At 35.8% G+C, this 20,371-nt stretch overlaps 1 protein-coding gene and 1 long non-coding RNA gene across 2 annotated transcripts; one reads left to right on the top strand and one right to left on the bottom strand.

The window, feature by feature from the left end:
* Positions 1-1,597: 1,597 nt before the first annotated feature.
* Positions 1,598-6,202, bottom strand: LOC126824859 (uncharacterized). Its single transcript, XR_007681655.1, has 4 exons — positions 6,154-6,202; positions 4,506-4,548; positions 2,428-2,576; positions 1,598-1,705 (listed from the first exon to the last, which is right to left on the bottom strand). It is a non-coding gene; the product is annotated as an uncharacterized LOC126824859 (long non-coding RNA).
* Positions 6,203-8,510: 2,308 nt separating this feature from the next.
* Positions 8,511-19,158, top strand: LOC126824852 (uncharacterized). The gene is made up of 9 exons (XM_050554248.2): positions 8,511-8,562; positions 9,356-9,494; positions 10,049-10,204; positions 10,931-11,165; positions 13,062-13,284; positions 13,829-13,904; positions 14,411-15,401; positions 16,177-16,259; positions 17,863-19,158. The coding sequence occupies exons 1-9, from the start codon at positions 8,518-8,520 to the stop codon at positions 18,360-18,362; spliced, it is 2,448 nt and encodes an 815-aa protein (XP_050410205.1). The 5' UTR covers positions 8,511-8,517; the 3' UTR covers positions 18,363-19,158.
* The last annotated feature ends 1,213 nt before the right edge of the window (positions 19,159-20,371 follow it).

The raw sequence follows: 20,371 nt of genomic DNA, 5'->3' as shown, positions 1-20,371 counted from the left end.
TCTAGTTCTACAATTCTAGCTCCCTATTTTATAAATTGACATCACTGATTCGAAAATGTATACACTGTCCCAAATCAATAAAAAAATACATGAATTATCTCCCTTGACACAGCAAACATTTTAGTCTTTACATCATTTCCTTGTTTTAAAAAGAAGGTGTCTTTAAAAGACTAAAATTTCTTCATTCACAGTGACAAACACTTGATTCAATAACTCATTAAGACACCACATTTCTTGAGGTAAAATTGAGAAAGAAGAAATATCTAAATTATCTCCCTTTACATAGAAATTATTCTAACTTATGTCTTTCACTCATTTTCTTAGATTAACATTGTCAATCTGTGATAATATATATTTCATAACCTTGGAGTAAAACTCAATCATAATTTGAAATACATCTTAAATTATTATGAAAGACGGAAATATTTATCACCTCCTAGTTCTTAAACAGAATATCTTAATTTAGAAATCATCTAAATAAAATGCACCGAATATGCTGCAAATATAAGTGTTTGGATAGTCAGTTCCTACCCAGGGAGTGATGGTAATGCTCACAATAGGGGTCACACACAGGTATCCATTACCTTGAAAACCCTTGGGAAGGTCTGAGACAAAGGTCAATCAATCCTTTAGCAGGGGACCCTGGAAATTAGGGGGTGGAGCAACAGAAATATGGCTGGTTAGAACTTGATTCTGGTAGGTGATACTCTTAGAGGGTTGATGCTATGGGTTCTAACTGGTTGGAAATCTCCATGACCAGCAACATTGAGTTCAATTTGTGAGGTGATGCATGGATTATCATAACTCAATTCAGACTACTCTACTGTCACTTCCTCTTTTAAATTCGGATTAAAACACGATGTCAATATTGTATTAAAGAAAACAATGAAATAAAAACTATGCTTACCATCAGCTTTGTCTTCCAATAAGGCAATTTGTTAATGAAATGAAATGGGTTCTGCAACGACTGGGTTATTGAAGACGGGCATACACCATACAGTGGCACTACAGCCTACTCTTATGTCCAATTCCAACTGTCAAGAGTTCTTTTACATACACGCCAATGTGTAGACAGGACGCCTTTTTCCCGTCCAGGCCCTCCGTCCTGCACCACTAAAAAGAGGGAACCACACCAGAAAATCCTGATGAACTTTCTTGATCAACACCGTGATGGAACACAGGACCTTGAAGCTAATGAACTAACGTCTTACGCACTGAGCCACCACGGCTCCCCGACATTGTAAGTAATAAACAAAAACAGTGTTACCGAACCAAGTATGCATCCACTGCCTTGTACTGTAGTGATGCAGTCTTCCCTTAAATTGAAAACAAACTGAGCCACAGAGAGAGAGAGAGAGAGAGAGAGAGAGAGAGAGAGAGGTTAATGTCCACTCCACACAAACTAGGTCATTTCTGGACTAACATATGGTTCAATTCTATTTCAATAATTCGCTTGCTGACACCAAACTAGAGAACCCTGAGAAAAGCCATAGCTACAGAGATAAAAACGCAAAATTCTCAATATTTAAATATATCAGATTCATTGGATCGTGAGAACGTGACTGATGTGCCAGATAGGCACCAGAGGAATTGTGCCAGACAAAGACTGCATTTGTGCTAGATAATATTTGTAACAGGTGTCTTATTTCCAAGCTTCAATAAAGGATACGAATTTCTTCAATTGATCTCAGCTTGTGTAAGTTGCCTGAAATTTAATAATTAAAGAGATTATGTGGTATATTGGAATAACTAATTCTCATATTTTGATAGATCTACTTGATAGAAAATTTGCGAGATGAAAAAAAAAACCTGGAGGCCCTGTCTTTGGGGTGTAAACATATCATTTATACAATACCTCAACCAATATGAGACTAACATACGGTCATTGGTAATAGAAAATTTTAACCGCAGCAGTGACATTTCTGCCTAAATTTTCAACTGTCAAGTGATTTTATACATGCACTACCAATGTGCAGATGAGACCTTAGTTTTTAATCTGATCCAAATAACTAACAATACTTTATTTTGTCAGCCCCAGCGAAATCACATGAACTAGTGAGAACTCGCTTTGAAAAAAACTTAAGGTTCGTCTCAGTTCACAGACAGTCCCAGATTTCAACTTGTGGTAGTCCAATGTGCTTTTGACACAAACATTGCAATTCCCCACAAAGTATATATTTATATTCCTTCAGTTAGAGGGAGAGAAATGGCTTTTAACTTCCACTCGACACAATTAGATTATTTCTGGACTAACATATGGTTTAATTTTATTTCAATAATAAGCTTGTGCGTAGGGTTCTTTAGCAGTGGGATTAAACTGGAGGACCTAGATGGTGACAAGCTTGGGATGGAGTCCAAGCCACTTGTCTGAATGACAGACCAACCAACCCCACTTATTCTCTTAGAATCAATTTTTTCACATCTTACCTGGTAATGTGAGTGGAGCAGGTGTATTGAAATCATCTGAAGATTTTTTATATTTATACCCAGCAGGTGTTTTACATATTGAAACATCTTTTGATCCACCAGATCTTCTTCTGTAATCTAGTCTCTGGGAACTTTCTTCAAACAATGAACTGAAAATTTAAAATAAATTGTTTCAAGGATAAACACAGTATTATCAGAATCTGTTGAAATATTTCCATCCATACACCATACACATGTGATAGCGAGAGAGAGAGAGAAATGGGGTTTAACGTCCACTCGACACAAACTAGGTCATTTCGGGACTAACATATGGTTTAATTTTATTTCAATAATTCGCTTGCGCGTAGGGGTCTTTAGCAGTGGGAGGAAACCGGAGGACCCGGAGAAAACCCACGAGGTTGGACAGGCGACCCTACTCCTTGTCACATACAACCGGGGATTCACATGTGATAGCACCCAGATAATCTTCAAGTAATGTTTTCACTAAACATCTCCCTTGATGCATTATGTTACATAATAATTTGCCATAACCAAATTGCTAAAAATTAATTTCAATACAGGTATGTATTCTAATTTTACAATTCTCAGAATCAGATTTAACTGTTCCAGATAATCTGCTCACAGGTAATCTTCAAATATTTTTTCTCATTAAATAAAAAATAAAGTTTGCTGTCACTAAACTAAGATTAATCAATTTAAAAACAGGTACATGCTTTTTAATTCTACAATTCTAGCTCTCCGTTTTATAACTTTACATCACTGATTCAGAAATGTATACACCATATCAAATCAATAAAAAATACATGAATTATCTCCCTTGACACAGCAAACATTTTAGTCTTTACATCATTTCCCTATTTTAACAGGAAGGTGTCTTTAAAAGACTAAAATTTCTTCATTCAAAGTGACAAACACTTAATTCATTAACTCATTAAGACACCATATTTCTTGAGGTAAAACTGAGAAAGAAGAAATATCTAAATTATCTCCCTTTACATAGAAATTATTTTAACTTATGTCTTTCACTCATTTTCTTATATTAACATTGTCAATCTGTGATAATATATTTTTCATAACCTTGGAGTAAAACTCAATCATAATTTGAAATATATCTTAAATTATTATGAAAGACGGAAATATTTTTCACCTCCTAGTTCTTAAACAGAATATCTTAATTTAGAAATCATCTAAATAAAATGCACCGAATATGCTGTAAATATAAGTGTTTGGCTAGTCAATTTCTACACAGGGAGTGATGGTAATGCTCACAATAGGGGCCACACACAGGTATCCATTACCTTGAAAACCCTTGGGAAGGTCTGAGACAAAGGTCAATCAATCCTCTAGCAGGGGACCCTGGAAATTAGGGGGTGGAGCAACAGAAATATGGCTGGTTAGAACTTGATTCTGGTAGGTGATACTCTTAGAGGGTTGATGCTATGGGTTCTAACTGGTTGGAAATCTCCATGACCAGCAACATTGAGTTCAATTTGTGAGGTGATGCATGGATCATCATAACTCAATTCAGACTACTCTACTGTCACATCCACTTTTGAAATCGGATTAAAACTAGATGTCAATTAGTTTCATTTTATTCTTTCTTTTATACTAAACTAACATCCAACATATTTTGTTCAAAGAAACAAATTGTAAAAACTAGGAATTTCACATGGTTTATTTTTTTGTTGCTTTTTTAATTTTCCCTTTCCAAATATGAATATGATTTTTTTTCTTTTTCATTGTTTGAAATTATCATAATTTTCCTGTGTTTAAATGAAATATGACCTGTGGTAGCAAAATTAATCTGAAGTCTTTTATGATATGAACAAATATGTTAATATAGGCTAAAAATATATTTTTTATGATTTAACACAAAATGTGTTTAGATTTGACAATAAGGCAAACTAATTTTTTTGATATTTTTAGCCTATTTTGATATTTTTGTTCATGTATCATTATTGTATACAATAACTTGTGACTTCCTACTTATTTTGCTGTCATGGGTCCAAATCATCTACTAGACGTTTGTTATTTTTCACTTGGTAAATTTAATACTACATCATGTATGCCAAACCTACATTTGTGATTGCATGTTCAAATCTTCATTCCTTCTTTCTACATCTGAAATTCAAAACGAAATCATAAAAGGGAGCTTGTCAAAGCCAGTCATATGCCCACCAACAACAAAGTCCTGTCATGTATCTTGTTCATAAGATTTCATTAATTAAATGGGAGGGATTACATGATTTGAAATCAGATAATCCTGAACTTCAATAGGATTCCTCCTTAATTCAAATTGATCAAGTTTGTTTCAGGTTAAGGCGGCCAAGATCAACATGATTTTTAACAGTGTTGTTATGGTGAATTGTTCCTTCCTTCCTTCCTTAAAGATACATTATAATTGTTATAATAGTTCGAAAATAGATAATGTAAAATGGATAATTTGAAAATTTCATTCAAATTACTATATTGCGAGCGAAGATATTAGCCTTTGAAGGTTTGACGAGGCATGTGCAATAATTTCAACCACAGGACTGGTTGTTAGAAGCTAAGTCTCGAGAGTTGATTATGGCCTGGATAAGTTAATTAATGTCTAATTAATAATTCAGAAAAAATTTCAGGCCTAAAAAAAGATCTGTAATAGGCAGATTTAGCTCTTGCATCATGTATGTTTAAAGATACATTCCCACGTACAAACTGGGTGATTTAATGGTATATATGGACTAAAACATATTCAAACTAATTAATTTGTCATAATTTTGCTTCAAATCCTTCTCAAACATTGTAAATGCCAAGAAACAAGAAATGCCCTGCTAAAAAAAGACCTGTAATAGGCAGATTTAGCTCTTGCATAATGTATGTTTAAAGATACATTCCCACGTACAAACTGGGTGATTTAATGGTATATATGGACTAAAAACATATTCAAACTAATTAATTTGTCATAATTTTGCTTCAAATCCTTCTCAAACATTGTAAATGCCAAGAAACAAGAAATGCCCTGCTATAAAAATTTGATCAAACCAGGTCATGTTTATGTCACGTGACTTACCTCTCTCGTAAGTCAGAGGAGAATTCATTGCATACATAAGACGATGTTGTCTTGAATCGCTTACTATTTATTACAAATATCGAATCCTAATTAAATTCTAGGATTATCCCCTACCCGCGTCTTTTCCCGTCATTTTTATCTCAGTAAGTGTTGTACGTCTAACATCAAGCGCTCAATGTTCGCGTGTGATCTTTGACATCACGCATGCAGAAATTCCTAATCGTCGGGCTGTCCATTAGGGGAACCCTTACATTTTTGTCCTGTATACGCTCCATGAGTGTTTTTCGGGGAATCAAGTATTTTTCTAGTAAGATTAGATATCTCTACTTTCAATATATACCAAAATTGCCATACTTTTATTGGAAATAACCAACCAGTAAATACTTTTCTGGGAACCCATCTTTAAGGCTTAACGTCCACTTCCACCATATATGATATCGCAGACTAAATATGTTATGGTGAAGCCCTTCAGTATATCGGGGAATCGCTATAATGCTTCAATCAAACACACCTTTATATCGCAACCTTTGTAAGAGTTATAGGTTGATGAACAGAATATTATGGATTTTCAAAACAATTGACCTGATTTGTAAAGCATATTAAAGGTGAGACAACCCTGTGCCTAACTTCACAAGTTAACAAACAAAACAAAACACATAGAAAGAGATGATTACCATTTCGAAAGTTTTCATTATTTCGACCATCGGTATATTTTGGTTGGGTCTGAGACACAGAAAGATCACAAAAATTTGATTCATCAGAAAAAAGATTATTAGCTGTAGGTGCCTCTGGTACAATATTGTTTGTATCATTTTGAAATAAATTTGTTCTATTTGTCAAGGAATTGTTTTTGTTCACATCTTGTGATGCAAATGCTCTATGTATGTTATGATTCGGTTTACATTTTGTTGTGGATTGTGAAAATAATTCTTTATTTTCGTCATCAAAATAATATGGATCTGATGATTTCTTCCTCTTTGATGGGGAGAAAATCAGTTTCCTCGATGGGAAGAAAGAATTTTCCGAATATTTTTCTTCATGCTTTCCATCCAATGGAGGTTTGAATACTTTTTTCCTTGTAATTTGGGGAGTTCTAAATGCATCATCCTGAGACTCAAGAAAAGGATTTTTTAATTTTTCTTGCACTGAAGAAGATTGCAAAGACCCTAATGTTTTTCTCGGCGGAGATCCTAGTAACTGAGATAATGTCAGATCTCTCTGTGTGCTTTGTAATAATTCATGGTCATCATCATTTTGTTTCTTTAACATCGGAACACTCAATTTTCTAACTGGTTTGGGTTTGGATGATGGTAAAATTTGTGATAAAGTAATGTTTTTATTGTTTGTTATGTCGCCTTCAAAATATGATGGAGCTTCAGGAACTGAAAAGAGATTGCATGATTTGTTTTCAAGAACTTGTGGCATCTGCTGTGATTCATTCAACAGTTGTGATAAGTTGTTGGCATCATTTTCTTTATCAAAAGGATTCTTCAAAACTCTTGGAGCTTGAAATGTTGGTCTGTATTTAGATTGGCTGGATTTATACATCTCTGAAAACTAAAAAAGAAAGAAAAAACTGAAGATGTGCAAATGGCAATGAAAACCTTAGTTTAGTCAAAAAAGGTTAAAATCTATCATCATCATAGATCAACATCTAAGACATGATTTATCTAGGCTCATATACTTTGGTTGAAATAGAGTTCTCGCACACGCACACTTTCAGATTAATCTGGGGCTTCTGACCTGTGTGAGACCCCATCACATTTCGCATTACAGAGGGAATTGACTGCATTTTAAGTGAAATGCATTTGTCCCATCATTATGCTCATGAGAAACAGCTAGATCTCATTTATAGTCACAAAGAAAAATACAGACTGTCAGTTACTTATTCTCGGGGTAACACACAGTATGTGATTTAGAAATTTACATCCAGAACTCAAGAAGGCTGAGTGATAACTGTTTTGGACCTACGCATAGGCTATCGCCGTATCAGCTATAACTATAATAATACTATAATTCCAAAATTGGCGAAAACTCTACACTGTTAGAAATGCACTATTATTCAAAAAAAAAACCCAAAAAAACTGGGCCTAAACTTTTTGACCTTCCCCTGCTAAATAAAGCTAGACTCAGTGAGTAGATCTACCTGCCTGCTAGACTGAGTAGGTTTAGTAGGTCGGAAGGCTTATATCTTATTACTACTAGGCCTACTTAAAGGGACAATAACACTCTTGCTGGCTTGACAGCTCCAGAAAATAAATCATAGCCTTATTCTAAGTATTAGATGTTTAATTGTCCTACCTGTTGTGTAAATTATCCATTAAATCCTATTTTTTTACTTGTCCAGAGGGTTCGAAAATATTTTAAAATCCAAGTCACAGTTGAAAAGGTTTACGTTAGGCTTTTCAAATCATTTAGTTGAATTTTTCCAATTTTTTAAATTAGGTGTGTTAAGATAAAATTTGTATCATCAATTAATTGGAATATTGTAAATTTGTACAATTTGTTGACCAGAATAAATATTGGGGCATATTATTCAATTACAACAATAGGCCTAGTGGTATTGAGCCTTTATAATATTAAAAGTTTTAATTAGGATCGAACTTTGTCACGGTGGTATCAGGCATTGACATTGAATTTTGGTTTACCAGATATATCACAGACTGCAATTGAAACTACGATAGGTTTTGCATAAACCTTCCCTTGATATAATCTCTAAATGTTGAAGAGCAACAATCTTTTTGTTTTACTTTCCATTTTGTTTTCTAGCAGACGACGAATTCTCCATGGCGGTGAATTAATATTTGATAATGGATAATTAAAGAAATCACTTTCCGTAGTACATGTAATATTGAACAAAAATAAATATTTGAGGTGATTCCTATGATTAAAAATATTACTTAAAAATATAACTGAAATGTTACGTCACATATTCTGACGCAGTGCTTCATTACAATATTTCCAGAAACAAATTCGTTTCGTTTGCTTTACCTGAAGTTCTATATTTGGAAGTTGTTACAATCCCGCCACATTTCAAGATGGCGCCTGTTCTACTCAAATTTGTCGTATCTTTCAGTTCTCAAGTAATAACACAGTATTTATTCGAAATATAGCCTTGTCAACTTCTGATTCTATTCACATACATGCCATTTCATCATTTTTAATCAAAAAATAAGGTCGCAGTATCACTGCTTGTCTGAATTTTCTTTAATGAAATGTATTCCCGGTTTGTTTACATTCATTATTTTAATTTCAATATTCCCTATTTCAATGAATTAGGTCAGAGCTATGGACCTCTCATGTAGAGGACAACAGCCTGGGTTGCCTACCTCTGATCCTATTGTAATGAACATATGGATCAATTAAAATGTTCAAAAGATGTGATCCATCTCTCGAAATGATAGAAATGCAGCCATTTGTTATTGTACCGATTCGATTTACTTTGTCAACATTATAGTCTAGTGGCAGTGCCTCTACAGTGGGAAAAGAATAAATTTTATTATATACATATGTCAAAAATGATGGTTTTAAATCACATTACCAATATTGATTCACAGCATTCAGTTAAACCCTTGGCCATGTCATGTATAGTTGTACGTAATGCTTTTACACAAGCATATGAAAATCTGAACTATTGATATTTTCGGAGCAATTTTACTATTTTCACAGGCCTGCTTTGTCTAATCTATTCCAGTTGTACAAAAATTCAAGACACTGCATACCAACAACATTTTCTCTCTCATCTTGGGCTACGTAGTACAAATAAGACAATCTTACTTTTATCACATTTTGTGTACATTTTATTTTTGTATCTTCCCGTGTATGTCCCATGTCTTTACTACAGTACTTCACAAACATTTGTTATTTTGCTTTCAGGATGATGTTCACAGGGTTCAAAATTTACTTAATGTTAATGAATGTAAAAAATGGTTGTCACATCGAAAAGAAAGATCAGGACAAATTGAGGCCATTCTACAGCTGGAAGATTTTTGTTATTTATCTAATATTGATATTGGTAACTTTAAGTTTAATTTGAAATTTAGAATCTTTTGATAATTTCAATCATTTAATAGGCCTAATTGAAGAAATTTCCAAAATGGGCATTGACCACAGTCCACGGATGTTATTCTCAGAAGGTAGTTTTGATATACATAATACAGTATAGATAAAACTTGAAAGTTGCTGATCGTCAATTGGGGGATTTTGAATCCCTTGCAAATTACAATACCGGCTGGTATATTCAATGTCTGAAAGGAATGTCAGTTTTGTTGACCTAATTTCCCGGGTTTGAGTGGTCTAACATGTGCACTTTAGATCATGAGCTCATTCATTGAGTCAGGTGGCATTGTTTCGATCCCAAGGAGTAAATTCGCCAGCCCAGTTCGAAGGTTTTCAAGTGCTGCTGTTTTATTGGTTTTCTCCCTTATTTGTCACCATATTTTTATCAACATCTTTTTTTTAGTTATGTTGACTAGGCTTTGTTCATAAGCCTTTTTTGTTGGATATGGAGAATCTTGCACAAAAATAATGAAGACTAAACATGAAGATATGGGTTGGTTTTTTTTTCAGGTTCTATTTGGTGTGGTAATATAGAGATACAGGTTGGACGATCTGATTGGCCACAAGATACTGCTTATCGTACCCTCACCCCAACAGCTAGTTTAATGACACCATTAGACAGTAAAACAGGCAAAAATTCAACAAAAGCAAGAATGTTTGCGAAAGGTGTGTAGTCGGTTTGAATTAATGGACATTGCAGGAAACACTATACAATATTGTGAAGACAACATTTTGTTATGAGGCAAAATCCCCTAAGACAATACAAATTATAACTTTGCTTCTTGTTTGTTAGAAGAGAAAATAATAATTTAAAAAACAAAATTTACTTCTATGCATGTCTTAAACGGCTTTTACTTCCACATTTATTAGTTTTGAAATTTTAAACTATAAAAATGTTCACAGGACTCAAGTGTATATTTATTAATCAAGTCCTCAACATAACTACAAATTTGGTTTATCCTAACAGATAACTTTGGTGGCAAGTGGTAGCAGCTGGTTTTCAGAAAGAGTTTCACCCCTCTGATGGTCTCTCATGTCATGCTTCTGGAATCACACCCTGATAACCCTAAATATATGTGGATTGCCGAATGGTTAGAACGTGTGCACTGTATCGTATGGTCTGTCATTGAATCAACTGGCGTGGTTTCGATTCCCCGGTTGTACGTGACAGAGAGTAGGGCCGTCTGTCCAATCTCGTGGGTTTTCTCCGGGTCCTCCCACTGCTAAAGACCCCTATGTGCAAGCGAATTATTGAAATAAAATAGAGCTATATGTTAGTATCGAAATGACCTAGTTTGTGTCACGTGGACGTTAAACCCCATGTCTCCCTCTCTCTCTCTGTGAATATATTATGCCTGAAATGTTAGAGACTATTTCTTGATTTTTTTCCAGCTGATTTTGTTGATAATGTTGTCTCTGAAAAATGGGATCGGATCAAAGTAATACTTCGACAACCGTACCGTAAAGATGTTCAGTTTGGATTGGCATTTATTAAAGTTCAGTCTTCCTCTAAAAATCCAGTAGCTGTAAATGTGAACAGCAGGAAAAAGATTGAATTTTCGACTGTATCAGAAAATAAACGAGTGAAAATGATACAGAAACATTTCTTTGGATCACAGCTAGATAGGTATGATATATCTGTAGATATTCTTTAAAATCAAAATCGTATTTAAGATTTTTAACTTTGAAGCTCATTCATCTGGAGGTCTTGATTCATCTGGAGGTGTAACTCATTTTTAGGCTTCATTTGTAGATTTCATGTTTTCAAAACACTACTGGGAGTCATGGTGGCTCAGTGAGCATAACAATGGCTTGGGGGGTTGGGTGGCCGAATGGTTGGATCACAAGGTCTGTCATGTGAGGGGGATCACGTGGCTAAGTGGGTAAGACGCTGGTTCGCTAGCCTGGAGGTCGGGTGTTCGATCCCTGCATTGGCCGAGAAAGTTCATCCAGATTTTCCAGCGTGGTTTCCCCTTGTCAGTGATGCAGGACGTAGGGGCTGACAAGGACAGCTGTCTAGTCGTTTGGATGGGATGAAAAACCGAGGTCCTGTGTACAGATTGGCGTGCACGTAAAAGATCCCTTGGCAGTTGGAATTCGACATAAGAGTAGACCGTAGCGCCGCTGCCGGGAAAAATTTCCCTCATAACACACTGTATGGCGTATGCCTGTCCTCATTAGCCCAGTTTAGGAGCAGAACAGTAGGACGTTAAACCCCATTTCATTTCATTTCTTTTCTGTCAATTGAGTCCGTTGGTGTGGTAGTGATTTCCCGCTTGATTTCCTCCCACTAAGACCCCCTACATGCAAGTGCCTACGTGCAAGCGAATTATTGAAATAAATTGAACCATATGTATAGTCCAGATGTGACCTAGTTTGTGTTAAGTGGATGCCAAATCCTATTTCTCTCTCTGGATCACTAACTGAAGAGGACTCGGGCTCGATTCCAATGTTGGCTAAGAAAGGATATCAGGATTTTCCAGCACGCTTTCCCCTTTGTCAGTGGTGCAGCGTCTTGGTGGTAGAATGGGAATTTGGTTTAGGAAAGAACTATGTTAAACCCCATTTCATTTCATTTCAAAACAGAATTGGTCAAAATAAATGTAGATTTCTCTCACATACAACATGTATTGCAATTTTTGTTAATAGTAGGGTGACCCATGTACTCACAGAAATACAGTCCACCGCTGATAGTTCGAGACTACCACTGAAGCGTGCACATTCGCCGTGCCGAGACCAACTTTCTGACAGTATGATACTATAAATAGCCATGGCACGTGCAATTCTCTACAAATCTATCAACTATTACAGCCGTAAAAGATTTATTGTTGACGATTTTGAATAGCAGTAAAATTAAGCTTCTTGGTTATTACAGCAGATTTAGAAATTACGTTTGTTTCATTTTTTAAATCACTTTATCATTAACTGTACCGTTAAGAGCGGCATTTTTTGGTTTAGTACAAATAATATCTCTGAATCACTCGGGTTAGACAGGAACATGATACTAGCAGTAGTTTCATTTTACTTTTACAAGCTTCTTAAAACAATTGTTGAGCTACCTAACGTGCTTATTTCTAAATTCAATTTCTTATTCTAGCTTTCTGTTATGTTTCGTAAAAAAGTAGTCTTGATTATCCCGACCTGTCAATCAGACATAGAATGGTCGATAGACTGGTTAAGCGAGACTAATTTCAAAACAAGGGCACGTAACCTATCTTTTACTCAAAAGTGTCTGGATGTTATGTACGACTCTTGGAACCAGTTTTCAGTCTATTATTTATACATGATTAATGGTCATAGCTTATTAAGTACAACATGATCGTTTATTTAATGACTATAATTGTGTGAAACTGATTTGAGGCTTGGCATATATATAAATATTGTGGCGTAATTGTCGAGATATATGGAGATATTTATTTATGGTGGGTCACCCTATTAATAGAGTGAAAATAGAGAACTCTATAGAAAAAAGCAAATTTACTTTAACATTTTCAATGATTATACTTGTGTTTTTCTTTTGAAGAGATTCTCCAGAAGATCCATTAAAGGAAAAGCTAATGAAGATATCTTCTAGTAGCGAATCAGGAGTTGGTGTAGCTTTGTCAAGAACAGCTAAACTTGTTCTAGCCGCCACCGAAAATACAGATAATAAGTTTAGTCCTGCTAATAGAGCCAAAGAAACAAACAACACCACAGCAAGACGTGATCTTTTCTCTGAACACATGGAACAAAAGACATCACCTGCGGTAAGATCATGGCAATGCCATTTTGTTTTTAGAACATCAGTTCTTAAAGTCGCAAATCCAGTTTGTGCATTTTACTCACAATATTTTTCCTAGCTTAATTCACTTTTAGATTGGGGGTTGGATGGCCGAATGGTTAGTACGTGTGCACTGTATTAAAGGGTATGTCATTGAGTCACCTGGTGTGGTTTCGATTCCACAGATGTACGTAACAAGGAGTAGGGTCGCCTGTCCAACCTTCTGGGTTTTCTCCAGGTCCTCCGGTTTCCTCCCACTGCTAAAGACCCCTACATGCAAGCGAATTATTGAAATAAAATGGAACCATGTGTTAGTCCCGAAATGACCTAGTTTGTGTCAAGTGGAGTTGTGTGTGTGTCTCTCTCTCCACTTTTGGATTGAAATTTGTTTTAGAGATTCTTCATTCACCGTATTGTATTTGGCAAGGAATTCAAATCCGTGCAACTTAAATATATCATATCCTTCAATGATTTCATTCTCAACCCTTCAAAATACATTGTTAAAAATCTGATATTGATTTTTACCTTAGATTGAAGAGGAAATAGTGAATTTTTTGTTTGATCAGAAATTATCACCCATGGATTTAGATTTGGTCACTGTAGCAGGTTAGTATAAAAAGTAACTGTAAGTGGAACATATAAGAGACTTGAGCTATTTATAAAAACCAGGGCTACAAATTTGCAAGAATGTAGTGATCAGCATTGCCAAATCTCCTGAGCGACAAGGAGTAGGGTCGTCCGTCCAACCTCGTGGGTTTTCTCCGGGTAAGATTTTGATTCCCTGGTTGTACGTGACAAGGAGTAGGGTCGCCTGTCCAACGTAGTGGGTTTTTCGATTTCTTCCCACTGCTAAAGACCCATATGTGCAAGCGAATTATTGAAATAAAATTGAATCATGTGTTAGTCCCAAAATGACCTAGTTTGTGTCGAGTGGACATTAAACCTAATTTCCCTCCCTCCTTCCTACCAAGGATTGGTATAACACAGTGCATGGTATATACCTATCTTCATTAGCCCAGTTGGTACAGAAAAAAAGGACGCTGACCCCATTTCATTCCTATTTTAATTCATAATTATGATAATCTGCCCTAAAATATTTCTTTTTACTTCAGATTTGAGACATAAACTTGAGAAAATAAAGAAAAGAAAACTGACCAGTGAAGAGAAAAAAATCTTTATGAATTATTGTCAGTCATATTTAGTGGAACTGCTTGATGGTGATATTAGATCTGTTCCAGTTACCACAAGTCCTTTAGACGTGTCACGAAAACATGACTCGTGTTCACCAGCCTCATCACAGGAGAAACAAACAGATTCAGCCGAGAGCACATTAGATGAAATTTTATCAAAGAATCAAACACTTCTGAATTCTGCTAAAAAATTAACGTCCAATCGTGCGGGAAAAAAAGATAATTGCATTCGTAAAGACAATGATTGTTTGTTAGTAAATCAAAATGTGACTTCAAATGGTGCCAACATGAATTCCACGACACCTAAAACCACAAAGAGTATTTCAATTAAAGAACAAATGAAAAAGTCAGAAGATACCAACTTATCGTCTATTAAGAAGAAGTACGAATTCAGTGAAACTTTACAAAATCGTGTGAAATCATCTACCTCTGCACAGACTAGCGATAAAAATATATTTGATTTGTCTACTACTGATAGTGATAGTGATTTAGCCGCCCAAAATTCTAAAAATAGCAATATCGATTATAAATCAAAGTTATCTTCCTATAAACCTTCATCAGGAGAATTACCACCCAATGCTACAAAGCCCAGAACGTTATGGTATATGGGAATTTGTCACGAGTTGAGCTCACCAGCACCGACAACACAACCAAAAAGTGCTGCAAATAAATCAGTGAATAATAAACGTAAACGAAAAGATTCTGGTGATATTTGTTTGATTGAAGATGATGTCACAATTATTCCTATAAGTAGTAAACGAGGGAGAGGGCGTGGTCGAGGAAGGGGGCGTGGTCAAACCAAGACACCTAGTAAAGAAAGTTTGATGGATAATGACTGTATATTAACAGATGGTATCTGGTTGAGTGCTGGTATTGGTTATCAACTTGGTTCATGTTCTTCATCTAGTCCAAGGTAAATAAGTTGCTCAGGTTTTCTTTACTTGCCAAGGAGCCCTGTGAGAATAGGGCTGTGTATTGCGACCTGAAATCGTAGGGGAGATTGGGTAGCCAAATGGTTAACGCAAATGATCATAAGGTCAGTCATTAATTCAAGTGGCGTGGTTTCGATTCCCCGCTCGTACATGATAATGAGTAGGTAGGGTCGCCTATCGAACCTCGTGGGTTTTCTCTGCATCTTCTGGTTCCCCCCAGTGATAAAGATGCCCACCCACTAGCGAATTATTGAAATAAAATTGAGCCATTTGTTAGTACCGAAATGACCTGGTTTGTGTTGAGTTGATATTAAACCCTCTGTCTCTCTCTCAACTGGGGTAAAGAAGACAGGTATATGCCATACAGTCTGCTTTGAGAGAAATTTTGCCCGTACAGCGGCGCTATGGGCTACTCTTGTATCGAATTCCAACTTTCAAGGGTTCTTTTATATGCATGCCATGTGTGAATGCAAATTAATGGACTAGAATATAGGACACGTAAGTCCCAAGTTGCAAATTGGTAAATTGGAATCGACATTGATCATAATTCCTAATGAGCTCATGTTAGTCCCCAAATGACCTTATTTGGAGTTGAAATTATTTCCCCTTTTCCAATCTCATCAACAGCCAACAACTAAAAAATTTGAAAGCTACGAATTTTATTCATTATGTGTCTCTTTCTGAATTGATATTTGTATGTTAAATGTTTGTGAATTTTAGATTTTAGACTTTTAACATATTTTGCATATATTTCAGGACATCTCCATCGGTTTCCGCAGGTTTATCTACATCTACGGATGAATCAGAACAAAATATGGCAACTTGTTCAGTTTGTAACGGTATGATATCAAATTTATATACCGGTACTCATATAGTATATGTAGGCACTGTTGTGACTACCTTGAAATCAATTATTCATGCTTTAAGAGTTACCTACTGACTCACTCTTATGTTTGTGGTGTCCTTGTGTTGGTCTTGTATTCTTGATTTTAGAGTTACCTACTGACTCCCTCTTATGTTTGTGGTGTCCTTGTGTTGGTCTTGCAGGGCATCATTTTTGACGGGCGTTTGCGCGCTCGCGCCCGTCTGCGCCTGTAATCTTGAAAACACAAGCACAGGTTATAGCTCCTGCTAAAAATTCAGACAATTTCAACAGTTTTATCAAGAAAGTCGAGCTTGAAAATCGTGAAGAGTAGTTTTGTTATGGTATCAAGACATTTGGGTTGAAGATTATTATCTCGGTTGTCAAGTCTCTCCATGACGTTTGCATTCACGATAGATTATTATTTATTAGTGATCGACTGATAGTATTACATTAGTAATAAACGATTGATCGTTTTTAAATTAAATGCGTTAGTTTTGTAAGAGTTTTTGATTGTGAAATTTGAATAAATATAACGTTATGAATTTCTGTCGTGGTCATATAGAAAGCGTCTGGATAATCACGATATATATACATTCCTTTCCCGCCTTTGGCATTGAGCCAGAGATTTACGCGAACGTCCAAGGTAGTGTTTTCTGTTGTAAGCATAAGACCGGTAAATCGACTACTTGACAACCAATGGCATGTTCAATGAGCGTATTCGTGTGCTAGAATTTGGATACAATCAATAGAAATATTGACTAAATGATGGTAAACGCGGGTGCGTTTTTATGTGCTCCCGGAAATTTAAGCACAAGAGCTTTTTGTGACTCCTGCATGTTTTACAGAAATGATGCCCTGGTCTTGTATTGCCAATATTTCAGATTTGTGTAGTCTACATGCATGAATCACAATGTTCCAGATAGTTACTTTATTTGATAAGGATAATGCTTGGGATATCATAATCTTACTATACATCATTATTTCTCTGAAAGGGACCGGGAGCCACGATGGCATGGTGGGTAAGATGATGGCTCGCTAACATGGAGGTCCCCTGTTAGATCCCTGCGTTGGCCGGGAAAGTTATCAGGATTTTACAGCGTGTTTCCTCCTTGTCAGTGGTGCAGGACCGAGGGCCTGGCAAAGGACAACATATAGTTGTTTGGATTGGATGAAAAACTAAGTACACATTGGCGTGCATGTTAAAGATCCCTTGACAGTTGGAAATTCGATATAAGTAGGCTATAGCGCTGCTGTCTGGGCCAAATTTCCCTCATAGCACACTGTATGGCATATGCCCATCTTCATTAGCCCATTCAGAGTGGGATGTTAAACCCCATTTCATTTCTGAAAGGGGCCTTATTTACGCAAACTGAAACTAGAATATTTGTAGAATGCAGTCATTTTATAGGCTCAAATCTGAGATCTGTAAGTTCTTGCTATTTTTACTTGTTGATTATCTCTGTATGTTTATTCCACTAAATACTGGTTTATCCAAAATGAAAAAAAAAATAGAACCCTTGGTAAAAATTAGGTGTCAACAGCTGTAATCGATATTGGTAAAAACTTTTATATTTCAGCTAAGATCAAAGATTACTTGCTGGATCATCACTTTATCCAGTGTTCAGCTAAAGCTCGTCTGTCAGAGATTGAAATTCCACCATTGCCAACATTTGCTTTTGAGAGTGCAGTCTCCAAGAAATCTCGAGCTAAGGGTACCAAAAAATCCACAAGGACCAATAATTCAGTTGATGTAGCTTCCAGTTCTAACATGAGTGCTTCTATATCTCATATAAGTAGTGATTCATTAGTGAACAATAACTCCCCTGTGATTAATTCGAACGGTTATACCCCTGTGATTAATTCGAACGGTTATACCCCTGTGATTGATTTGAACGGTAATACCTCTGTGTCGCGTATCAGTCCATCATGGTCGAACAACAATGTATCAAGACATGACAATAGTTCTGTGTTAATACAAGATGATTCAGATGTGTTTATATCATGTCCTGTCTGTACTGAGATGTTCCCAGCTGATATGATAACAATTCATACAAATGCATGTTTAGATAAGCTATGAACAGTGTGGTGATCTGATACTGGTTGTTAGGATCTTTGAAGCAACATGGACAGATACTGTTTGTTATAAACTGTGAAGTAACATGGACGGGTTGTTATAATCAGTGAAGTAACATGGACGGGTTGTTATAATCAGTGAAACTACTAGAAACAACATGGAACAGAGACTTCTTGTTATAAACTGTAAAACTACAGTACGGCCGTCACGATGGTTTGACGGGACACGATATTACCGTGTTTTTTATCGTGGAATTCTGTGATTTACCGAGTGAACACCGAGCGAATATCGAGTGACACGATAGCACTGCCTCGGTGTTGGAAACACGGTGTGACTCGGTGTTTTAATTAAACCATGCCTCTGATCGTTTATTTTAGGATGAAGTACATGTAGAGCTATACATTGTTATTATAGATCACTTAATGTGTTGGTAGCTACGTGTGAAGATTGGCGTTCGCGTTTCTTTGATCTGTTATATCATGGACCGTATATAGGGTTATATCACAGGGTAATTCTGTTATTTAAACCCGGGTATTGTCATCTTTTAAACAGAAATATGCTTATACCGATACATTATTACTTCATTAATATGTTCGACATTTGTAAGACTTGCATCGATGGACCATTACAAATTCAATCAAATTACTGAAAAATTATAACATGACACCAATATATGCTAGTCTTACCGGGGGCGTAGATTTATCCATCTAAATAGTAATTCACATACTGATAAATAATTCTGGTTTAAATCACAAATAAATTAAAAGCTTTTGTCTCCTGATATGTAATCACACAAAGTCAGAATTCACCGTCAACAAGTTTATGGAACTTTGCTGAATACATGTACATTGACACGTATCAGTCCGATAATACCTTGCTGACGTTTTCATTTCGGCACCATAGAGTCTGGTAGATGCATACTGTCAATCAAGGTTCCACAATGAGAACTGACACGTGACATGAAAGGAAATCGACTGACAGAACATAGACGCCCCTTTAACAACAAACTATTACCTTGTTGTAGTCTTGTGCTCGTGGACAATATGACTTTTATTGTTAATTGTCAGTAGTAATAATTACATATTTTCAAAAGAGATGTCGATTTCTTTTTGATTATACATGTAGCTTCAGTCCATTCAATTACCTGTATTTATTACTCAAATGGTTTCTTAATTAGCAGAATGTGAAAATAAAGAAAACAAAGTTACACTTAAAATATGACTACGGTAACCAAGAAGTTATTCGTCGCGATTTCACGGGGTTGTTAGGATTCGACCAGACCCCCACCCAATCCGCTGCATGTAATACCAATTTGTAACGAGTAATTGTGATTACTCTGTTACGGTAAAACTCGTATTTTTTTTTTAAATCGGTACAGGCTTAAGGTTCACGCATGCAGAGCGGCTTATGAACAAAATGATGTTTAGTCATTTGCAGTTGACATATTCTGCCTTACACCGGTGGAAATCATTTCATTATATTGTGCACAAACGTCATTCCTTAAATAGCCCCACGCCCCTTTAACAACTGAATTTTCTGTTAGACCATTTATTCTACACTCTTTGATGTGCTTTCTAGATTAATTAATTTCATAACTATTGAAGAGGACCAGTTGGTTGTTTATATTGTTTTATTTACCTAACGATCAACGATAAGTTCACCAATGTTTTTGTAATAAAGTAGACCCGTATTGTTTGCTGATTGACTTTATCCCATGATTTAAAAAATTGGCGATGGTTAATATTGGGTCAACAATAATTCCTTAAATTGCGCCGGAGCCCCTTTTACATAAACGGAATTCGCATTTTATAAGACGGCGATTATTCGTACATGTATGTCGGGCCAAAAGGTCATTTCTTAAATAGTACGAACCTCCATTTAACACTCCCTTTAACAAGAGAAATTGGAATGATATGTTTCGGCATGATAAATAATGTTAAAACTAATCGTTAATCTATTTTCCGTACACGAAACTAAACAACTCCAAATATAAGGAAACATTGTCGTGAATT

The sequence above is a fragment of the Patella vulgata genome, chromosome 6 (genome assembly GCF_932274485.2).
Source record: "Patella vulgata chromosome 6, xgPatVulg1.2, whole genome shotgun sequence".
Taxonomy (NCBI): Eukaryota; Metazoa; Mollusca; class Gastropoda; family Patellidae; genus Patella; species Patella vulgata.
Note: the sequence above shows the minus strand (reverse complement) of the source record. Positions and strands in the feature narration are given on the sequence as shown.

What these genes read in the sequence shown, in the direction of transcription:
- LOC126824852 (XM_050554248.2), top strand. Translation starts at nt 8,518, where the DNA reads ATGGCGCCTGTTCTACTCAAATTTGTCGTATCTTTCAGTTCTCAA. An exon ending in TCGTATCTTTCAGTTCTCAA is followed by an intron (nt 8,563 to 9,355) that starts GTAATAACACAG and finishes TTTTGCTTTCAG; the next exon opens with GATGATGTTCACAGGGTTCA. An exon ending in AACTTGTTCAGTTTGTAACG is followed by an intron (nt 16,260 to 17,862) that starts GTATGATATCAA and finishes TTTATATTTCAG; the next exon opens with CTAAGATCAAAGATTACTTG.